Source organism: Monopterus albus, unplaced genomic scaffold, assembly GCF_001952655.1.
Source record: "Monopterus albus unplaced genomic scaffold, M_albus_1.0 scaffold315.1, whole genome shotgun sequence".
In the NCBI taxonomy this organism is placed as follows: Eukaryota; Metazoa; Chordata; class Actinopteri; order Synbranchiformes; family Synbranchidae; genus Monopterus; species Monopterus albus.
In genome coordinates, this window is record NW_018128195.1 from 202,116 (window position 1) to 224,570 (window position 22,455).

The window sequence follows — 22,455 nt, forward strand, 5'->3', positions numbered from 1 at the left end:
TACTGCTATGGACCGCAAGCACCTGCAGAGAGTGGTAAAGACTGCGGAGAAGATCACCAGGACTCCACTGCCCTCTCTGCAGAGCATTTACCACCATGGGGTGCGTAGGAAGGCTGCCTCCATCCTCGAAGATCCAACCCACCCCCAGCATGGACTGTTCACTGTATAAGCCCTCGAACTGCAGTTCCAATGTCATTCAAACAAAGGTAAATATTTTCTTTTCATTTTTAATGCTAGCGTTTTAGCATACTGGCGATACAGGAACATTACATTTTCATCTGTTTAGCCTTTTTCTTAAATAAATCTTTGTATATGCACAGGTCATGCACTTTGAGCTACTAACTGAACCTCCTTTGAAGCCCTGGGTAATGTCAGCTGCAATGGAGAGGTAGAGTTGTCCACTGCACCTCTATGGCCAGGGTGGCAGAGGCATGCACCCATGTAGATGCTTTGTTACTATTACACTCTATACACAGAAACAGTGCAGCCCCCTGCAGTGCCTGAATCTGTTGTAACATCACTGTGTGATGAAAACATGGATTCACATGACCTGTCAGGTATCCTGCTGCACTGTGAGAAATACAGGCATGCAGCAAAGGTGACTGATACACAGGCAGCACAAGGCAGCAACACAAGTCTTTTGCTTGGTATGCATGTCGGACTGGAAGAATTACTGCCTCAAACATACATGCTGTATTTACCACCAGTTTGGAAAAGCCAGCCCTGACAGTGGTGAAACAGGAGTAAAACCCACAGCACATGGTGTCTGCCATGTATGGAGCATGCGATGGAGGCTCAAAAGGCCTACCTTCACAGCAGAGCGCCTCATCACACAAACCTAAAAATAGAACAGTGTGGTTTCATCATTAATACGAGCTTCCCAGAAATCAGAGCCTGTGGGAAAGGCTGCTTTGAAATAAAGTGTCCTTTCTAGTATAGATCATGCAGCATCTAGCAGGCCTTTGAAACAAAGGACAGATTTTTCCCTCGAGTCGTCATATGATAAGCTTCAACTTAAGAAAACGCAGTTTCTACACACAGACACAAATATTTGTAACTAGATCAAACCACTGTGATCTTGTTGTATGGACTCTAAAGGACTTTGCTGTAGTACGTGTCTTTCCAGACCAGGAATTCTAGGATCTGCATCTACAGAAATATTACTTTAAGAACACATCGCTGTCAGTGTAAGCTGAGTGGGGGTCAGCTTTCAAGTACATGGCTTAGTGTCAAACCTGGGTAAGTTAACTCAGAGTGAATGGTAAACCCCCTAATAGAACAGTCTTTTGGCTTCATTTTCCTAACAAGCTATACCTGTTTACCACTCACTCTGAGTGAGTGGTAAACAGGAAACAGAAAAAGTGGTAACTTACTCAGGTTTGACCCTAAACCATATACTGTACTTGAAGCACCCTCCTGTACTGTCATATAGTTTGGCTGTTGTGAAGTACTAAAGGTAAACTTGGTTGAATTTAAACTGCACATTTTATATTGTTCATACTTTTGCAATAAATTGAGCTATTTGTTTACAAATGTGCACATTTTATACTGTTGCTAAAGATTAATTAACCGTCATTGTGCTTCCAAAGGATATTTTTATTAAACCAAAGTTTTTTACAAAATCATAAAGTGTCACGTAGTGTCATCTGAGGCATTTAAGTGTACAAGCATTCCATCAATACAACATGTAACTTAAAATCATACACAAGCAAAATTTAACAGGCAAATTTTTCACATTCATCAGGTCTTACAACCGCATTGGAACACGTTAATAAGAATACAGCAAACATTCACAATTTTGTAAAGAAAGGTCATTTTACCCTCACATGGAAGTAGCAAAGAAATTGGCATTTTCTTATGTAGCATTTGTTGCGTATGCTCCCAATTACCCTTTAACATGAATCCTCAGGTGTGCTCTCGCTTGTGTGCTTTGCACATCCTTTTCATCGAGTTGACATCATCCTTTAGTGAACGCAGGAACTTAGTTCTTAGCACACATCATTCCCACACTATCCTTGATGTCGAAGCCCCAATCAGTTGGCATTATGTCATCAGGTAGCAGTTTATTAAGAAGGCCACAGTTCTCTGTTATGTGCCTGTCAGAGGCACATAAGATCCCTTGGAAATAAATGAAACTGCACCTTGTGGTGTAATACCAATGAGGTATTTTATGGTGTGTGTGCTTTTGTAGTGTGAAAAGGGCTGCACATGTGCCATGCTTTTAAGTTCATTGTCAATTCAGTGTCAGCTTTGATACTCACCAGAATGAAAATGTCTGGAGCACTCCTTCAACAACCTTGGGATGTTGGAAAACTTAATGTCTGTCTGTCTTACTGCAGCTATCTAAACCATCCTTCTTCTCTTAGTTACATTGGATACATAACTCCCATGGTCCTGCCTCCAGGTGGGAAAGCTGAAGAAAGACAATCTGTCGTCTAATTTTTTACCTTGTCAGTCTTGAGAGTGGACATTACAGCCAAAACAATGCAGCAAGTTCTTCCTTCCGTGACTTAAATAATATAGAAAAAAAAGAAATGAAATGAAAATATGGCATTGGAAAAATGACAATGCTTTCTGTTAGCAGTGCTTTCTATTACCACATAGCCTGTGTCTCCTGAGGGTATCGCAAATCTGGCCACACAATATGGTGACTCACACCTGTCAGCCCCCACAGCGCACTCTAGCATGACGTCACATTGCCAAGCTCTATTTTGTTCTGTGTCGGTATTTGTTTAGAGGAGGGAGGGGCTGCATCCCTCTCACACATGGAGTAAGCTGAGCAGAGGGAGAACAGATATCACTCATTAGTTCAACCATCAGCCAGTAATAGTAGGTGTATGAGCAGTTTAACTGTTGAGCAAGAAGAACACAGACTTTCAGAAAGGTTCCAATAACGGAAAACCCCCTAAAGCTACCCACCACACTGTCCACAGTGGATCTGTGCAGTCAGTAAGCAAAGTGAAGTGGCCAACTAGTTTTTCATATTAAAACACGTTTTCAGTTGATTTTCCAGAGAATTTACTATATAACATTATAAATCAGTGTCACAATATAAACTTTAGACTTTTATACCAGGATTTCAGGACCTCTTAGGAATTATTGTGATGGCTGAGAGGCTGCTGGTTGTTGTGTGCATTTCTGCCACAGTGTCATTCTTGATACAACACATGAATGGCACAAAAAGCAGGGAATTTTGAAAATTCACCTTTAAATCCTAGAGATTAAAACTTTTTAAGAATGGGCTGACTTTCTTCAAAGAATGTGATCTACAAGACTGTCTTTCAGAGCACAGAAGGCTAATTACCTGAGGTTATGTGATATTCTCAAATGAGGTGGTTGTCATACTGTCATGAGTTCTTGTCCTTTACTGACAGATCAAAATTAAACAAGTGAGTCAGTAGATCAAAGACATCAACGGTTACGCTGGTTGTGTTATCCAAATTAGGCAAAAAGGTAGCATTTTGCTGCTAGAGTTTCAGTTTTTGCAATGGCACAATACAAGGACTCTGAAGACAGCAGCCCCTGAAATGAATGATACAATGCAGTACACAGAAGAGAGCTGAGATGATGAAAGAGAAAGAAGAGAGGAAAAGGAAGGGAATAAATTGAAAAGGAGTAGAGGATCAAAAGATTGGAGAAAATCACCAGAACAGCAAGTTTAATGAGATGAAGAGAAGCAAGCAAAAAGGGAGGAGAGAAAAGCTGGTGAGCAAGGGCGAGTAGATTCTGATGCCAGGCAGTTAGGATGATAGCCAGCAATTAGAAGTAACAACCCCAGCTCCACAGGAAACCACAGTGATGGTGTCTTTGTTTCATTATTTTCATTAGAAGTGATGCCTTATTCATACATTTGGCTCACAGGCAGCATCAGATAGGCAGCAAAATTAAAATTGCAGGTAATTGGATCAGCTTTTAACTGTGTCCCTGTTAAACAAGATCTCAAAGTCTGAGCTGGGGGCACCGATACTACTTTTTCAGACCGAGTAGGAGTCACAGCACAGGTCGCAGTCGTCGTCACCTGCTAAAGTATCTCTGATCTGCTGCCATTTCTTCCCCTCCACCTAACAACCTAGTCAATCAGCGTGATGTTGACATAATGTTACCGTTAAGTGGTATCGTGGCATGTTGAATGATGGGACAGGGGTGCCATTCTAGGAGAAAGCACTGTATTTAACTGCATGCATTGTTGTTTTGTTTGGCTAAAAAGTTGCTTAAACATCAGTTCTCACTTTACTGACTGTGGTAATTCACAGTGGCTAACCTTAGCTGACTGTAGCTTACTTAAAGGGACTGTGGTAATTCACAGTGGCTGACCTTAGCTGACTGTAGCTTACTTAAAGGGGACTGAGGGATCCCATTGACGAGAGCAACAGACTGAAAAATGGCTCTGCACCCTGATCCCTACGGGTTCACTTATTGAATGGATGATCTGACAGAATTACCCACAGTGGAATGGCCAGACATTTACACTACCTGAGAAATCAAGTGTGTATGCTAAAGACTACTATATCAAAATGCCAGACAAGGCATTATTATTAACTGCACTGCTGGTTGGTTGGTTACTGATACAGTAGCTACTAGGGGGAATAGCAAATGCCACTTCTTGAACACCTATTTGAATCAGCTGGCTAAGAAAGCTTGCTCATGCACAGAGAAAGCTACGAGAGAAATTACCTAACATTATTGCCCCTGGCAGTGGCAGCTGTTATGTGATAAAACTTCAGCTGAGAGCCATTACTCCTTCAATTCTGGCACCCTCCAACACAGCAAGATTAAATTTTTGGTAGGTGATGTAGTCTGAGGTGATTCGTATTTGCCTTCAATTTTCCTTAAAAGGCCATAAAATGGTCTATAGGTGCATCCCTAAGTCTGAGACCGTTTTACCCGCCAGAAAAAGTTGCATTGCTCCCTTTCAGTTGAGAGTGAGTTACTGCCCAAGTATGGGAGTTCCAATACTTCAAGAGTTTTTTCAAGTCAAGATGGAACATAAGAAAGAACACACTGTTTGTGAGCTGAGCCTAGAGATAAAATTCTCCATTTGCTGGTAGATCTGTGCTGAAATTTTAATTTATGGTCTTCAGTCATAGGAAGTAAATAAATGAAGGAGATCATTGTTACAAGATTCAGCAAATAGTTTCTTTTTCAGGGTGGTTTATCTTACCCTTAAGGATGAAGTTGAGAGCCAGTGCCTCCTGCCTCTCTGTGTAAGAATTCTGGGCATGTACAACTGGAGGGAGACCATGTGGCAAAGCAGAACACAGTGGATGGATTACATATTCTATCAGTCCTGGGAATGCAGCTCCCATAGGAAGAGCTGGAGGGTGTAACTAGGTAGAAAGCCAAATGGATGGATGGATTTACAAACCAGTGATAACAGTCTTCTGATGTTCATTTTGAACAGTGTAGTCTTCCATTGTGTCTATAGACATTCACTTATACCATTTGATTTGAACTCTAATTGCAGGAAATTTGTTTAAAAATGCTAAAATATACCTAATCAAAGTCTTAAAGGGAAAATCTAACTGATAAACAGTGGATAAGATAATTAACAGATAAACTAGTGAATTAAAGGAACCAGCCAGAAAAACTGAAATGAACTAATAGCGACTAACAGAAACTAATAGATAAAGATGAGGTAAATGCTGAAGAAGATATAAAAAGAAAGGGAGGTTTGCCTTCATAATACAAGGATTTAGCAGAAAATCAATAATATTGACTTCTACCAAGCACTGAATGTTGTTGTTATTGCTTGTTATTGTTTCACTGATGTCCTTTCAAAAGGGACCTAAGGACAAGAGAGCTATAAGTGGATATCCAGGTTTTTGCCCAAATTTTAAAATATGTATTTTTTTGTTTGTTTGTTTACATTTTAAATCAGTTGAATGTGAAATTTGACTTTTTTGGGAAAACAAAACCAATCAAGGGGAGCAAAAGCTCATCACATTGGCTGCTGTATTGTCAGGTCCTGATACTCTCTTTACAGGCCTGTTTACAGTGCCTATAAAAAGTATTCACCCCCTTGGATGTTTTACCCTTTTATTGATTTTATAAATTAATCATGGTCAATATAATTTGGCTTTTTTGACAAAAAAATTACAAAAAACAGGTTTGCACAGAGAAATGTCAAATAAAAATAGTTAATGGAAAATAAGTGATTGCATAAATATTCACCCCTTTCAAGTCAGTATTAAGTAGATGCACGTTTAGCTGCAATCACAGCACTGAGTCTGTGTGGATAGGTCTCACTCAGGCTTGCACATCTGGACACTGCAATTTTACTCCATTCTTCTTTGCAAAACTGCTCAAGCTCTGCCAGGTTTGCACGGGGATCGGGCATGAACAGCCCTTTTCAAGTCCAGCCACAAATTCCCTATTGGACTGAGGTCTGGGCTTTGACTTGGCCACTCCAGAACACTCACCTTGTTGTCTTTAAACAATTTTTGTGTAGCTTTCACTGTATGCTTTAGGTCATGTATCGTGCTTCACAGTGGGGATGGTGTGTTTGTGGTGATGTGCAGTGTTTGGTGTCCGCCACACATAGCGTCTTGTCTGATGGCCAAAAAGCACCATTTTGGTCTCATCAGACCAAAGAACTTTCTTCCACTTGACCATGGAGTCTCCCACGTACCTTTTGGTGAACTCTAGGCAAGATTTAATGAATTTCCTTCAACAGTGGCTTTCTCTTTGCCACTCTCCCATAAAGCTTTGACTGGTGAAGAAGTCGGGCAACAGTTCTTGTATGCAGAGTCTCTCCCATCTCAGCTGCTGAAGCTTGTAACTCCTTCAGAGTAGTCATAGGTGTCTTGGTGGCCTCGCTTGCTAGTTCAAGATGTTTTTTTGTCAAAAAGCCAAATTATATTGACCATGATTGATTTATAAAATCAGTAAAAGGGTAAAATATTAAAGGGGATAAATAATTTTTATAGGCACTGTGTATTTTGTCAAATTGGCATCATTGAAGGTGTGATGAATTAGCTATTATCAGCCTTTGTGAGACTGTTTATTTCATGTTATACAGAATGCTATCATTGGAAAACTTAATTTGTTTTACTATAATTGACCAAACCACAGTCCATACTTCATAATATAATTTGTATGGTGGCAGCCTGTAACCTCTATATACTGCTTAGTAAATGCACAAAGGGATTTTTAAAACCTGTTTTAGTGTTGCTCAGTGAATTTATTTGTTCATCTGTAGATAATTTTAAGTGCACAATTACTCTATCTACAATTATAATTAATGTGCTGCAGTTTGGCTGTGTGGATAATACTCAGGCTGTTAGCCATCTGCTTCTGGATCTCTAACTCTCAGTTTGTCCATTACTGTCACTAATATTACCATAGGTCCATTGTCAGTTTATGATGCTATTAGTAGCTCTGTTATGTTTGTCAATGTTCAAAATGTTTATGGTGGTATCAGTGTCAGTTCATATTAGCAGCTAATAGTGTCTTTGTGTCCTCTCTCTATAATATTCAGGCCATTACCAGTAAACGATTGCTTCAGTAGCTCTAAGTGCTTTTTAGAGTTTGTACATTCATCGTGTGCCCCTAATATCACTGCAGGTCTCTTCAACTCAGGGATAGTCCCAATAGCTGTTGATGGGCCTGCCGACAGCAGAACAAACCTCTGACACCAGTGACACTAATCAGCACTTCACACACACTCACTCTCATTACTGCTAATGAGCCAATCCACTGAACCCAGCCAGGGACAGCCGACTCGGCCAATTAGAAGCTCGTTTGTTCAAATAAACCTAGCCATGGTCAGATAAAGTAGAAAGAGAGAAGGTAGGGGCTATCCTCATTATGGTATATGAAGGGCCTCAGATATGAGCTCTGTAGAAGTAGGAAGTAATTTGATAATTTGATCTTCTTAATTGCTTCTCTGTTACACAGATTATTTTTTATGTTTAAGACAGATTGGTCATGGCGGTTGAATGTGCATGTATCATTGTGTACATGTGTATCTGTGTGTATATGAGTTGGCAGTCTGAATAGCACATATTCATAACGATTTTGCTTTTCAGCCACGCTGTTTGAAGCTGTTAAAATGCCTGCTCTTGGCTGGCTTTATTGAAAAATGTAATACCAGGTTTGTTTTCTGTCGATCTCCTAATATCTTTGTGTTTGTCTATTTCTTTCTCTCTCTCTGCAGAGACAGGAGAACAGGGGGGTGTGGGTGGGATTGTTGTTTCTGGTGTTCCCCTTCATTCCTGCCAGTAACCTTTTCTTCAGGGTTGGATTTGTCGTGGCTGAGAGGGTTCTCTATATGCCGAGGTGAGTGTTCGTGTGGGTGACAGTTTTAAGTGCCTTCAGTGTGATTTCTACTCCTACTCTTCTACAAAGAGCAAAAATTTTCATGAGAAAATAACTATAAAAGTTGGTTTCTTTGATAGTGTCTTGGTTTTTAAGAGTCTGATAGTACTGGATGCATCGTATTTTGCAAAGGTTTTTTATTTTATTATTATTCTTTTTTGGTTATTGTTTCTGTCAGTAATAGTGACTTTGGATTCATGAAGTAAAAGACCCTACATACTGTGTGACTTTGTGCTGTCCCAGGTGAAACTTCACAATTGTTAGAGAAATGTAGTGAAATCTTTATTGCTGTTAATCCTAAACAGTGATCCTAGATCTCACTGTGAGACACAACCACTACAGAGCATTTAAGAGCTTTGGAGACCACAGACAGCCTGTGTCGAAATTCGAATAATTCAGGACCAGATTTCACGGTGAGACTGTTTAAAGTCCACAAACCAGCAAATAAAGTTATTAACATACAAGATGGTGCCAGCACTTTTCCTGTGCAGTAAGGGATTACTGCCAATGTTTTGGATGAGCACATTCAGTTTTCCTGAACCCCCAGTGGGCTTAACTTAAAGTGGCCGGAGGGGTTCAGGTTGCTTGAAACAAACATATTTATACAATGTGACATCTGTTGTCTTGTTCTTGTCTAAAGTAAAAAGTGTTTAAACCTGTTACAAATAGTGAAACTATATCAAATGTGAGCCAAAGCACAGGATGCAATTGCAAGGTAAGTGTACATTTATTATTATAGGCACAAACAAAATGTTATGTCATTAACAGGCAACTTAAAGACAACTTAGGCCTGACACAGAATAACCTAAAAGACCAAATTATATATGGAGTGAAAAGTCCTACACATAGGGCATCTAATGAGAAATAAAACTGATACTAGTGATGCTAATCAGAGGAGCATGGGGACGCTACAGGGAATGCTGGGGAATCATGAGGTGAATCCCACTTCCTTTAATTGTATCTACGTTTCCTTCACTTGCATCTTTTTATTGTGTCTTTGTCCCACCCATGTAAGATGCAAGGAAAAGATGAGTTGTCCTGTCCTCTGATCCTTCATTTGAAGTGTCCAACTGCAAACTGATTTCCAATAAAGGGGTGTGCCAATCAATAACAGACTTCTGCAAAGGATGCCCTATTATATCGTCAGTTATAGCTCTTCCAGGCAGCCTCCTCAGAAATAAGAGCTTTGGGAGATCTTTCATCATGGCGCACTGGAACGATTTCTGGGTTGAGCATGGATCGAGGGCCAAGGAACATTAAAATAAGGGAACTGGAATTCACCTATGGGCAAAGTGCATCCCACTGCCTCTCTGATCTCCAGGATCATGGTGCATGTGTCTAGGCAGTTTTAACAGCAAATATTTTGACCCCATTTACACTTAGTCACCTCATGCATCTTGAACATCCAATCTCGAAAGAGCTTCATGTAAAGATTTAAGATGATTTAAAATCCAATTGCTCAGATACCTCTGGAGGTGATGGTGCAATCATACTAGCCAGATATTCAAAGGGTATAATTGATTTTGTCTCACCAACACACACAACCTTTACTCATCCCACAGTGTAACTGTCTCAGTAAGCAGGTGTGGAAAAAGCAACAACAGGGTCTGGTTATTGGACAGTGAGTTTCAGAATGTTATAAAAACTTATGGATGCTCTGGAGATGTTGTAATGCAAACAATAAAAACCAGCAGTGAAAAGTCCTAAAAGAGCCTCCTGTATGGCTTAGCTGTACAAGATGGCTCAGTCTACAGTTTATAGTACTATCACTCTCTGCTGCACTTCACTCTCAGGTCAGCAGCCTCTTCACTTTCTTTGGAGAGTCTCTGCATTTTCTGCTCTCAATCATTCCTAGTCCTCCTTGTTTCTGTCAGTCTGTCACTCATTTCTTCTAACTTGTGCTGTCATTTTTCTCACCTGTCCCATCAACTCAAGCTCCTTATCCCTTTTGTTTACACTTCTCTTTCTTCATATCCCCACTTCTTTTTTTGACTTCATTCCTCCGTCTTTCTCTTGTTCTCTGTTTTTCTCTCTTTCTTTCCCTCAAACTTATGAATCAAGAGATCCTTAGGGGTCGAGGGTGATCTTGATTACACTTAGAGGGCCCCATGGGGTGCACATACACACAAGTACAGTGAATCCTTCTTCTGTGCAGGAGGCTTTATCTGGAAGCAAATGCCTTCAGGGAGCAGAGATCAGAGAAATTCCCCGAGCTCACTCAGCATTCACTTAGCCTGCTGCATGGCTAATTGCAGTGTAACTGTCAGCAGACACTTTGCTGCCTCGTGAGCTTAGTTCAAGCAGCAGCTGTTCTCTCTGACTCCTTTTCCTCTCAGAAGGACAGAAGCCTTCAGACTTTCAACATGGAAGCTGCTCCACATGGTTATTTTAGTAGGCCTGATTAACTAAGCTGTTAGGTGTTGATATATGTAAATATTCACTCTTGCACAGTTTCATTAGATTAGATTAGATTAAACTTTATTGTCATTACCCATGTACAGTACAAGTACAAGGCAATGAAATGCAGTTTAGCATCTAACCAGAAGTGCAATAACAGCACATATAATCTATCACAATGGCTACCTGATTTCACACGTCGATACAGAAAAAAAATAAGCACTACAGAATTAAAAGAAATTTAAATAGTTAAGGCATCTTGAGCATGGACTGCAACATGCCTGGCTCATATCTGGCTTTATACCTGTTATCCTCCTCCACTTCTCTCTCTCTCTCCATTTTCAGTTTTCTTTCTTCTGTCAACTATCCAGCTAAGCCATACTATGCCCAAAATAATTATACTGTATGAATGCTGCATTTCTTCTGTTTCACCTCCACAAAACCCCCCTGCCACTCCTTAGTGAATATGAACACATGCAGTTTCACTATTTAGCACCAGAAAATGAGCCTCAAAACCTTAGCAAATATCCCCCTAAGTCTTCATCAGGTATTTACAGCTTGTACTAATAGACTCCTTCAGACCAGTCAGCACAAAAACAACAGCACAATAACAATATGACCCCAGTTTTCCCATACAACCACCTTATAATACAAAATACAAACACACATCTATACACATTTAAAAAGATCCTGTTAAAAATATATTACATCTAATAATTGGTCAAATAAATCCTTATAAGGCCAACAATTACAGGTAGGCTATCCAATAGTGCATGATGTTTCTTTCAGTCCATACACAAGTTTTTACTCTGCTAGTATTACTTCTTGGTCTACACACCTGGTGTAAAGAAGTTTCTTGGGGAGCTGCATGCAGTCTTTTTGTTCTTTTTTCACTTTTACACTGGAATAAGCATATAAAATTACAGCTAAAATATAATGCTCATAAGTGTATGACATTAAATATTTATGAAATATGTAATACATTAAAAAATCAAAATTACGTAACATACAACATACTGTTTGCAGATTTCCTGGTTTCCTGCGTAAATTGGTCATGAAATGTGATTTGATCTTCACCTAACTCATGAAAATCAACAAACAATATTTCTAGGCTGATAAAACACAGTCATGATCTTTCATGTCTTTACTGAGCACACCCATTAAACATATAAAGTGATGGTGGAAAAAGTAATGGCAACTGTGTTTTAATAACTGGTTGAACCACCTTTGGACCGCTTGCCATTGTGGAAAACATCAAACTTCAAAGTAAATCTACTACAGAATGGCTTTTGAGGCACAAAATCCACCTTTTGGAGTGGCACAGTCAGAGCCCAGACCTCAACCCAAGAGAGATGATGAAATGACCTCATGAGAGCCATTCACATAAGATGTCCTAAGTATATGTCTGAGCTGAAGCAGTTCTGTAAGGAAGAATGGTCCAAAAATCCCTCCTAACTAGTTATTAAAACACTCTTGCCATTACTTTTTCCACCATCACTTTGTATGTTTAATGGGTGTGTTCAATAAAGACATGAAAGATCATGACTGTTTGTTTTTTATTAACTTGAAATAATGTTTCTCGATATTTGTGACTTTGGTGAAGAACAGATCACAATGATCAATTTATGCACAAAACCAGGAAACTGCAAACACTGCCATTATTTTTTCTTGCAACTGTAGTTACCATTAGATTGTTGAGTGTTGGCTGTTGACAAATACTGGAACTTAGAAAATAAGAGATTCGCACTCCCAAAGCACTCACACATTCAGTGGCACCACTAGAGCAACCTGGGGTTAGGTGTCTTGCTCATATACACTCATATATGGACTAGAGATGCTGGGAATTGACCTGCCAACCCTTAGGGGATGACCCGCTCTACCTCCTGAGCCACAGCCGCTACAAAATGTCCTCATTCCAATGGTATAAAACTTAAAGTTTAGTATAGCCACTCATGTACATACATACCGGCATTTTATCATTTTATTAATTCAAGAGGACATGCATGCCTTTTGTGTGTAGAAGAGAGAGTGGCATTTGTGATGACCAGTTTGAATTTTATAATATGGAAGTGTGTGTGTGCAGCATAGTAATGTACATCAGAGGGCACTTGTCTACGTGCTGATTGGTTTGTTTTTTTATAAGAGAATTAGTGTAGGATAATCTCATTTTCTGCAATGGTGATTCACACACTGTCGTGTTTCATTGTCACAGTATCTATGCACACAAACAGTTTTGTACTGTGTTCAGAATTCAGTCTTTCTATCTGTAGTTCACTCTCCTGTCAGTCTGTACACTGTGTATGCTATTCTTTCTCTGACACATCACTTCTACTTCATCCTCATCTATTCTGCTGTGAAGGCCAGTAATTGGCTGAACAAAGGATCCATATTTCTGTCAAGGCTTTAACTCAAAATGTAATTTTTAGTTCATCTAACTCAACAGGCTACAATGAAAAGTCTTATTCTACATTTGGCAGGAACATTTATTATTTTTGCAGTCAATCTTGAAGGAACACTCCACCACAAACTTACAATGTATGACAAATAGAAGGAAAAACCCGAAACAATGTGTAAAATCATAATGAATGCAGACAGATGATGACGTCTCACTGAATAGGTTACAGTGGCCAGATCTCAACCCAATTGTCCACGTGTGGAGAATTGGGTTGAGATGTATATAAAATGCCAAACATTTCCATTTCTTGCTCTGGAACTTGCTTTTTATAATTGCATTGTACCTATGTGAAAACTCACAAGTTGAAAAGGGTTGTGTTACTACACAACAACAGGCAACTGCGAGCTGTCAGTCACACACAAGCACATACAAAGAGCATCAGAAACAATCATAGGTAGAATGGCTGATGGCTGCACGCACTGTTTGTCTGAAAGCTGAGCTGACAGGACACTCAGTGGAGCACACAGGGAGGGAGGAAGGTGTCTGAGCTGGTTAATGTCGACCTGCCAATTTACACATAGATAGCAGACAGATAAAGTGAAGGAGTGTAACGAAGAGAGAAAGAGGAATGGAAGGCAAGCTGCTCTTTTATCCTGAAGTTTGCTTCTGTTTTTCTGCAGATTATACAGTATTTATGTGACATCAGCTCTTTTTCTGATTCTGTGTCTCTGTGCAATGCAAATACAAAGTGCTGGTATTTGCATTCAGAAGTACAACATCAGTATTGCTGATTGTAAGTTCAAGCAACAGAAACACATTCTTCACCTCACCTGACTGTTTATTTCTGCTGTTATCCCTGATATTTTTTATAACACGGAAGGTAATATTGCTGACAGTAGCTTGCAGGGGGTTCCCGCAGATCCTTATAAAGTCTTAAATTTGATTTTAAAAAGTGTGCAGCAACAATGTCATGTGCAACCATAATAATAATTCCTCAATACTTTGATTATTTTTTCTCTCTAGAGGTAATATTTTCAGTTTTCTGGCAGAACTGCTTCCTTTGATTAGGCAAATGGCTTGTATTACCACATATTACATATTCTGCATTGTTTGCACTTATGTTGCTTGTAAATACTGCTTATTTTTGTTATATTACACAGCCTTATGCTGGTTTACTGTTTGCACATTGAGAGCCGATGTACCAGAGTCAAATTCCTCGTGTGTTCAACACACCTGGCCAATAAAGCAGATTCTGATTCTGATTCTGATATTACCACCTGGCTGACAGTTTTCTTAACTTATTTTATTCTGTCTTGCCAAGGGGAGACAATTCAAATTAAAAATGTGTTCATAGAGCACATGTAAAAAAAAGAAAAAAAACTACCAAAGTTGGCCAAAGTGCTTTACAAAAGAACAACAGTGAAAATAAGGCCAGATCACAGTTAAAAGCACAAATGCTTTTATCAGAGTACATACACAAATACAGCATAAAATAATACAGCATGAAATAGTAAAAGAAAGACTCCTAAAATTAATAAACAAATAACACAATAATAACTAAAAAGTCATTAAGAACAGCCAAAGTTCATTGTAAAAAAAAAAAGATGAATGAATGTGAGTGCCATCTTGGAACACAGCATGCATTTTGTCTGAATAGATCATCCTGGTTTAGCTAGTCCTTCACAACCCGCCTCCTGATGTTAGGTGGAATGCTGCCCAGCTTGAAACAGGAACTATAAGGTTCTTTTTCAGAAGCAAGATAAAATTAAAAAACCCTCAACCATTATACATCATGGTTCAGTGGAAGAGGAGAGTCGGTGAATGAGTTTTGTGTTTGTGGGTTGTGTCTGCAAAACAGCAGAAGAGTTGAGTGTTATTTTTAATTCAAATTCTGTATTAACCACAGGACAGTTGAGTGCCTGTGGGAGTCTCTGTGGTTAGTTCACATGTCTGTAAAGACACCAGGACAGGATGTGAAATGATCGGTGGGCATGAAGTAATGTCACACAGGTTTGAAGAGAAGCATGCTGAGTGAATATGGTGAGCCCCAGCAGACCACTGTAACAGATCGAGAAAAGCTTGAGCTTTGCTTTTTTTGTTTCTCACCCTTGCTCCTGTCCTCTCCTTCACCTTCTTTCCCACCTTTTTCCTTGTTCCCAAACTTCCTTTCATTGTCGTTCCTACTTTTTGCTTTCTTCTGTCTTCCTTCTCCTCCACTCACAGTATGGGTTACTGTATCCTGGTGGCTCACGGCCTGGGCCGGCTGTGTTCGGTGGTAGGCCGTTGGGGCACCACAGTCCTCAGCATCTTCATGTTGCTGCTATTCCTCCTCTTCTCCTGGAAAACCCTCCAGCAGAACCACGTATGGCTCTCCAGGGAGGCCCTCTTCTGGTAAGGAGTGTGTGTGTGTGTGTGTGTGTGTGTGTGTGTGTGTGTGTTATTGTACTTGCTGTATAGTCCATCCATCCATCCATCCATCCATCCATCCATCCATTTTCTTCCGCTTATCCGGGACCGGGTCGCGGGGGCAGCAGTCTAAGCAAAGATGCCCAGACCTCCCTCTCTCCAGACACTTCCTCCAGCTCTTCCGGGGGAATGCCAAGGTGTTCCCAGGTCAGCCGAGAGACAGTCCCTCCAGCGTGTCCTGGGTCTTCCCCGGGGCCTCCTCCCAGTGGGACATGCCCGGAACACCTCCCTAGGATTGCCCAGGAGGCATCCGAAACAGATGCCTGAGCCACCTCAGCTGGCTCCTCTCGATGTGTATAGCCACTTGCTGTATAGTGAGGACCAAAAATGGTTTTTGCTACATAGTGAGGACATTTCTGGAAAGTGAGGACATTTTGGCCAGCCTTCACTTTCTAAAACACCTTTTTGAGGGTTAAAACTTGGTTTTAGGGTTCAGGTTAGAACCAGGTGTAGGTTAGGTATTAGGGGAAGGGTTAGGTACAGTATTTAGTTCTGATGGTTGAGGTTAGGGTATGGAATTGGGGAATGCAATATGTCAATGAGTGCCCTAACCAAGATACAGGTACAAGTGTGTGTGTTTGTGTGTTCATTTTGATGCATGTAGTTCAACGTCGATGTTGCTCTCAAGATACAGTCACCACTGCCTAATGGACATAGGGAATAATTCAATACACTTCAACCTGGACCGGGTAGTCATAGAGGTACTTCTGGATGGTCTTCCACGCCGGATTCCAACATCAGTGCACACGCCGGCTACACCATCACCTGAGCAGGCGCCGAAAGCGGTGTGAACGAAAGCAGAAGCAGGGCAAGTGGGGAGGCATCCAGGCTAGGCTAGCAGCTAACCCACACAGACCCATGATACCATCCCTCATTATGGCCAATGTACGCTCATTGGACAAGAAAATAGACCACATACAGCTCCTGAGTTCTGTGCAGTATGACGTGAGGGACTGCTGTATTTTCATCTTTACAGAGACATGGCTAAATGACAACATACCGGACTCTACTATTCAGCTAGCTGGGTTAGCATGCTACTGAGCCTACCGAGTCTTTGTGGACTGAGGTAAGACTCGCGGAGGGGGAGTTTGTGTTTACATCAGCGATGCTTGGTGTCGGGACACTGCTATTGCTCATAAACACTGCTCTCCGTCGGCGGAGTTTATTATCATCAAGTGGCGGCCTTTTTATTTATCTAGAGAGCACCCCGTAATTCTGTTGATAGCTGCATACAGTCCTCCCACCGCTAACACCAGCAATAAGAGTGAGGCACTAGATGAATTCTACCAGGCCATCAGTGAACAGACAGCGCACCCAGACGGATTCCCCATCACAGCTGGGGACTTCAATCACACAGATTTAAAAGTTTTATTGCCCAAACTGCACCAACATGTGGACTTTCCAACGAGAGGAGACAACATATTGGACTTTGTGTACACAACATGCAAGGGAGCATACAAAGCCTCCCCCACCTGGGTCTCTCTGATCGCATCACCATTATGCTGAGACCTGCATACAGACCCAGAGTAAGAGCCATCACACCAACACAAAAGGAGGTACGTGTGTGGCCGGAGGGGGCTTCGTATGCTCTGAAGGACTGTTTTGACACTATAGACTGGGACATTTTCAAACAAGCAGCCACTCATAACAATCACATAGACATAGAGGAATACACTGAGGCCGTCACAGCATACATCACAAAATGCATTGACGATGTGACCTACACCAGAAACATCACTGTTCATGCCAGTCAGAAGCCATGGATGACAGGTGAGGTTCACAGACTCCTGAAGGCTCGGGATGCAGCCTTTAGGGCCAGTGGCACAGCAGGCCTGATAACAGCAAGAGCCAACCTGTCCCGTGGAATCAGGGAGGCAAAATGTCAATACAACAGGAGAATATCTGGACACTTCACCAACACCAGGGACGCACTGAGTCTCTGGCGAGGCATCCAAACCATCACAGGCTATAAACCCCCACCCCGGATTTGCGACATCTCTGTGTGACATCTCTCTACTGGACAACCTCAATGACCTCTTCGGCCGCTTTGAAACACAGAACAACACACCAGCACAGAAGACCACCCCTCCCCTGGGCGAGCAGGCTGTGTGTTTGTCCACAGCCAGCATGAAGAAGACCCTCTTCAGGATCAACCCATGCAAGGCAGCTGGACCAGATAACATACCTAAGGACTGTTCCGAGGAGTTTAGGGATGTCCTCACGGACAACTTTAACATCTCCCTGAGCCAAGTGGTTGTTTCTGTGTGTTTCAAGGCCGCCACAATAATTCCAATTCCAAAGAAGCCCCACCCAACCAGTTACAATGACTCTCAGGCTATAGCACCAACTTCAATTTTTATGAAGTGCTTCGACCGGCTGGTCATGCAGAACGCAAGTCGTAAGACACCTCCCACCCCTCACACTCCTACTTCAGACTCCTGCCTTCAGGGAGAAGGGACCTTCTTGGTCAATCTGTATTTTGATTTTTTTGTATGTCCTGCACATATAGTGAATAGACAATAAAAATCTTTGAACCCTTGAACACCAATGCTGCTGTCACTTATCACTTTAACCTTTTAAAAAAGTTGTTTTTTTTTATGTTTGACCAAGGTAGAAATGTAGACATGTCAGACCATTGTGATGAAGAGGGGACTGAGCTGAAAGGCAGAGCTTTAAATTTATCAGTCACTGTGGGCATGAGGTTTGTGTAATGACCAAATGAATGAGATTGCAAATACAGTGGCCAAAATGAATTTCTTGCTTATGGTGGCTAGACTCAGTGCTAGAGATGGGATGCGGAGTTCAGACATCTGAGAGACCTTGATATAGAGCTGCTGCTCCTTCGTGTAGAAAGGAGCCATCTGAGGAGGCTCAGGCATCTGATTAGGATGGGTGGCTTCCATTTGGGGCTTTCTGGGGATGTCTAAATGGTAGGAGGCCCCTGTTGTAGACCCAGAACACGCTGGAGGGATTGCATATCTCATCCAGCCTGGGAATGCCTCAGGGTTCCATAAGAGGAGCTGGAAAATGTTACTGGGGAGAGGGATGCCTAGACTGCTCTTCTGAACTTCACTGTGACCTACCTCTGGATAAGCAAATGATGGATGAGGTAGAAAAGTTGGCATGTGTAGTACAGGTGAACTCAGATTAACTATGCAAATTACTCAGAATTAGAGGCAGCACAGAAATGCCCTGATATATCAGAGTTAAATGTACTCAGGTGATCAGGTAATTTTGTGAGATAAATGTATAAAAGGGTCCCCCTACCTCGTGGTATCATATCCACATAAGCAGAGTTGTGTTGGTTACAGTTGTTTTAGCTATGATTTATACAGTAAGTATAAGGTTAAGGTGCTGTAGTTGCCTGCTGCGGCCGATCTGAATACTTGTGAACTACAGTGCCTTGCGAAAGTATTCGGCCCCCTTGAACTTTGCGATCTTTTGCCACATTTCAGGCTTCAAACATAAAGATATAAAACTGTAATTTTTTGTGAAGAATCAACAAGTGGGACACAATCATGAAGTGGAACGAAATTTATTGGATATTTCAAACTTTTTTAACAAATAAAAAACTGAAAAATTGGGCGTGCAAAATTATTCAGCCCCCTTAAGTTAATACTTTGTAGCGCCACCTTTTGCTGCGATTACAGCTGTAAATCGCTTGGGGTATGTCTCTATCAGTTTTGCACATCAAGAGACTGAAATTTTTGCCCATTCCTCCTGCAAAACAGCTCGAGCTCAGTGAGGTTGGATAGAGAGCGTTTGTGAACAGCAGTTTTCAGTTCGTTCCACAGATTCTCGATTGGATTCAGGTCTGGACTTTGACTTGGCCATTCTAACACCTGGATATGTGTATTTGTGAACCATTCCATTGTAGATTTGGCTTTATGTTTTGGATCATTGTCTTGTTGGAAGACAAATCTCCGTCCCAGTATCAGGTCTTTTGCAGACTCCATCAGGTTTCCTTCCAGAATGGTCCTGTATTTGGCTCCATCCATCTTCCCATCAATTTGAACCATCTTCCCTGTCCCTGCTGAAGAAAAGCAGGCCCAAACCACGATGCTGCCACCACCATGTTTGACAGTGGGGATAGTGTGTTCAGGGTGATGAGCTGTGTTGCTTTTACGCCAAACATAACGTTTTGCATTGTTGCCAAAAAGTTCGATTTTGGTTTCATCTGACCAGAGCACCTTCTTCCACATGTTTGGTGTGTCTCCCAGGTGGCTTGTGGCAAACTTTAAACGACACTTTTTATGGATATCTTTAAGAAATGGCTTTCTTCTTGCCACTCTTCCATAAAGGCCAGATTTGTGCAGTATACGACTGATTGTTGTCCTATGGACAGAGTCTCCCACCTCAGCTGTAGATCTCTGCAGTTCATCCAGAGTGATCATGGGCCTCTTGGCTGCATCTCTGATCAGTCTTCTCCTTGTATGAGCTGAAAGTTTAGAGGGACGGCCAGGTCTTGGTAGATTTGCAGTGGTCTGATACTCCTTCCATTTCAATATTATCGCTTGCACAGTGCTCCTTGGGATGTTTAAAGCTTGGGAAATCTTTTTGTATCCAAATCCGGCTTTAAACTTCTCCACAACAGTATCTCAGACCTGCCTGGTGTGTTCCTTGTTCTTCATGATGCTCTCTGCGCTTTAAACAGACCTCTGAGACTATCACAGTGCAGGTGCATTTATACGGAGACTTGATTACACACAGGTGGATTCTATTTATCATCATTAGTCATTTAGGTCAACATTGGATCATTCAGAGATCCTCACTGAACTTCTGGAGAGAGTTTGCTGCACTGAAAGTAAAGGGGCTGAATAATTTTGCACGCCCAATTATTCAGTTTTTTATTTGTTAAAAAAGTTTGAAATATCCAATAAATTTCATTCCACTTCATGATTGTGTCCCACTTGTTGTTGATTCTTCACAAAAAATTACAGTTTTATATCTTTATGTTTGAAGCCTGAAATGTGGCAAAAGGTCGCAAAGTTCAAGGGGGCCGAATACTTTCGCAAGGCACTGTAAAAATTACTGCAGGTAGTGCAATGTAGGCCTAACTTCACAAAGGTTTATTCAGCTACTGTACAATGCTGACAAAATACTAAAGTACAGCTAAAGCTTATATATGTAAGGCTCCTGACAAAGGATCTCCCAGTTCTCCCAGGTCATTTTTCACAGAAACACCTTTTTATATTACAGTCCACACCAACAACACAGTAGTTTTGGAAAATAACTAAGTACATTTACTCACTGTATATACAAGATGACATAGGAAATCATCAAAAGAAACTTGTGGTATAGGTTCCTTTTTGTTGAAGTAAAGCCACTCCAGACATATTTGTTTTATTAGTGTATTACTTTCTGCAGTCGCTCACCATACTGGTTCCCAAATAGGCCTATGCAATATATTGGTGTTAGCACATTTATATTGGGAAAAATATCTTTGACCTTTTTTTCTTACACAAAAGTCCTATTTTACAGTCAGCTGAAAAAAAAAGCATTAGACTAATAAGCAGCTCTTCCCATGTCAAAATTCCACTGTAAAATACCAAGACATCAATCCAGATTTTAATTACAGGAGGAACAACCACTTGTCAGAAAAACAGGAGGTAACTGTGGCTGCACTCTTTACTGGGGTGGAGGTGAACAATTACCCACATACATACATTGGACAGGATTAAAATCACTGACCAGCACAAATAATGTTGAACGCACCCCACCTCACCTAGAGATACAAATCCAGTCCTAGTGAGGCTAACCACTTCCTTTGTGTTCTCACAGTGATTTTGCTGCGATATAGTATGTGCCCCTCATATCTTTCTTCAGACTGACATCCTGCCTATTTCTCTCCCTTCTCTTTTCAGCTCTGGTATCCAGACCCTGCCTCACAATGCCAAAGTCCACTACAACTACGCCAACTTCCTGAAAGACAGTGGTCGCCACCAGGAGGCCATTCACCACTACACCACTGCCCTCAGGTCTGACTCTGCTCTAACCTGTACTGGTTTCTAACACCATGTCCACACCTTTTGTGTGAAGGAACGCAGCTCATGAGATACCCCTAACATCCAAATACTTTTTTGACCTCTTAATAGTCTCAGAATGTATTTTTTAAAGACTCTTACTTTGAAATTTACATCATCTTACCTAAAGCAAAAAAGTGTCACATTAAGATCCAAGTTTAACATTTTTCTTATTGATGCCTAACTTCAAGTTCAATTGTCAGTTTAGTTTTATTTGTATAGCACCAATTCACAACACAATCATCTCAAGCCACTTTCCATAATAAGGTCTAGACCTTATAGTATTATAGAGAAAAACCCAACAAATCCTCCTTGAGCAAGCACTTGGTGACAGTGAAGAGGAAAAACTCCCTTTAACTAAACAACAAACAAACACTGGGCAGGTTAATGTGGAGCCAGGGATACCTGCAAAAAGGTACAGGGAGGGAGAGAGGACATATCATGGGAAAGAGGAGATACACAGTTAGTGACGTGTATGTTAAACCAAACCAAACGTATCCAAAAATGCACATCCAGTAATTTCATAGACACCATTACATGGGTGCAAACGAAGACATCTTGTTGACTAAAAACCACTGGTACAGTTAAATATACTCAGTGTTAAAGACTGTTAACGGACTGTTAAAGATGTAACAAATCTTCAGAAAAGTATTTTACAATATTCTGCTGAATATTTTTCTATATTGCACTGAGGATTGGATCTAATTGATCTTTGTCAGGCACTGACACCTAAACACCATCCATCCATCCATCCATTTTCTTCCGCTTATCCGGGGCCGGGTCGCGGGGGCAGCAGTCTAAGCAAAGATGCCCAGACCTCCCTCTCTCCAGACACTTCCTCCAGCTCCTCCGGGGGAA

At 41.1% G+C, this 22,455-nt stretch overlaps 1 protein-coding gene across 3 annotated transcripts in view; it reads left to right on the top strand.

Moving 5' to 3' along the window:
* The window catches only part of tmtc1 (transmembrane O-mannosyltransferase targeting cadherins 1), a 166,758-nt gene that overhangs the window by 111,422 nt on the left and 32,881 nt on the right, over positions 1-22,455 (top strand). For 2 of the 3 annotated variants that reach the window (XM_020623887.1, XM_020623888.1), the window contains exons 8-10: positions 8,156-8,277; positions 15,332-15,499; positions 21,439-21,552. In XM_020623887.1, coding sequence (XP_020479543.1) covers positions 8,156-8,277; positions 15,332-15,499; positions 21,439-21,552 — 404 coding nt within the window. The remainder of the gene's footprint in view (positions 1-8,155; positions 8,278-15,331; positions 15,500-21,438; positions 21,553-22,455) is intronic. The other variant, XM_020623889.1, reaches the window with a different exon arrangement.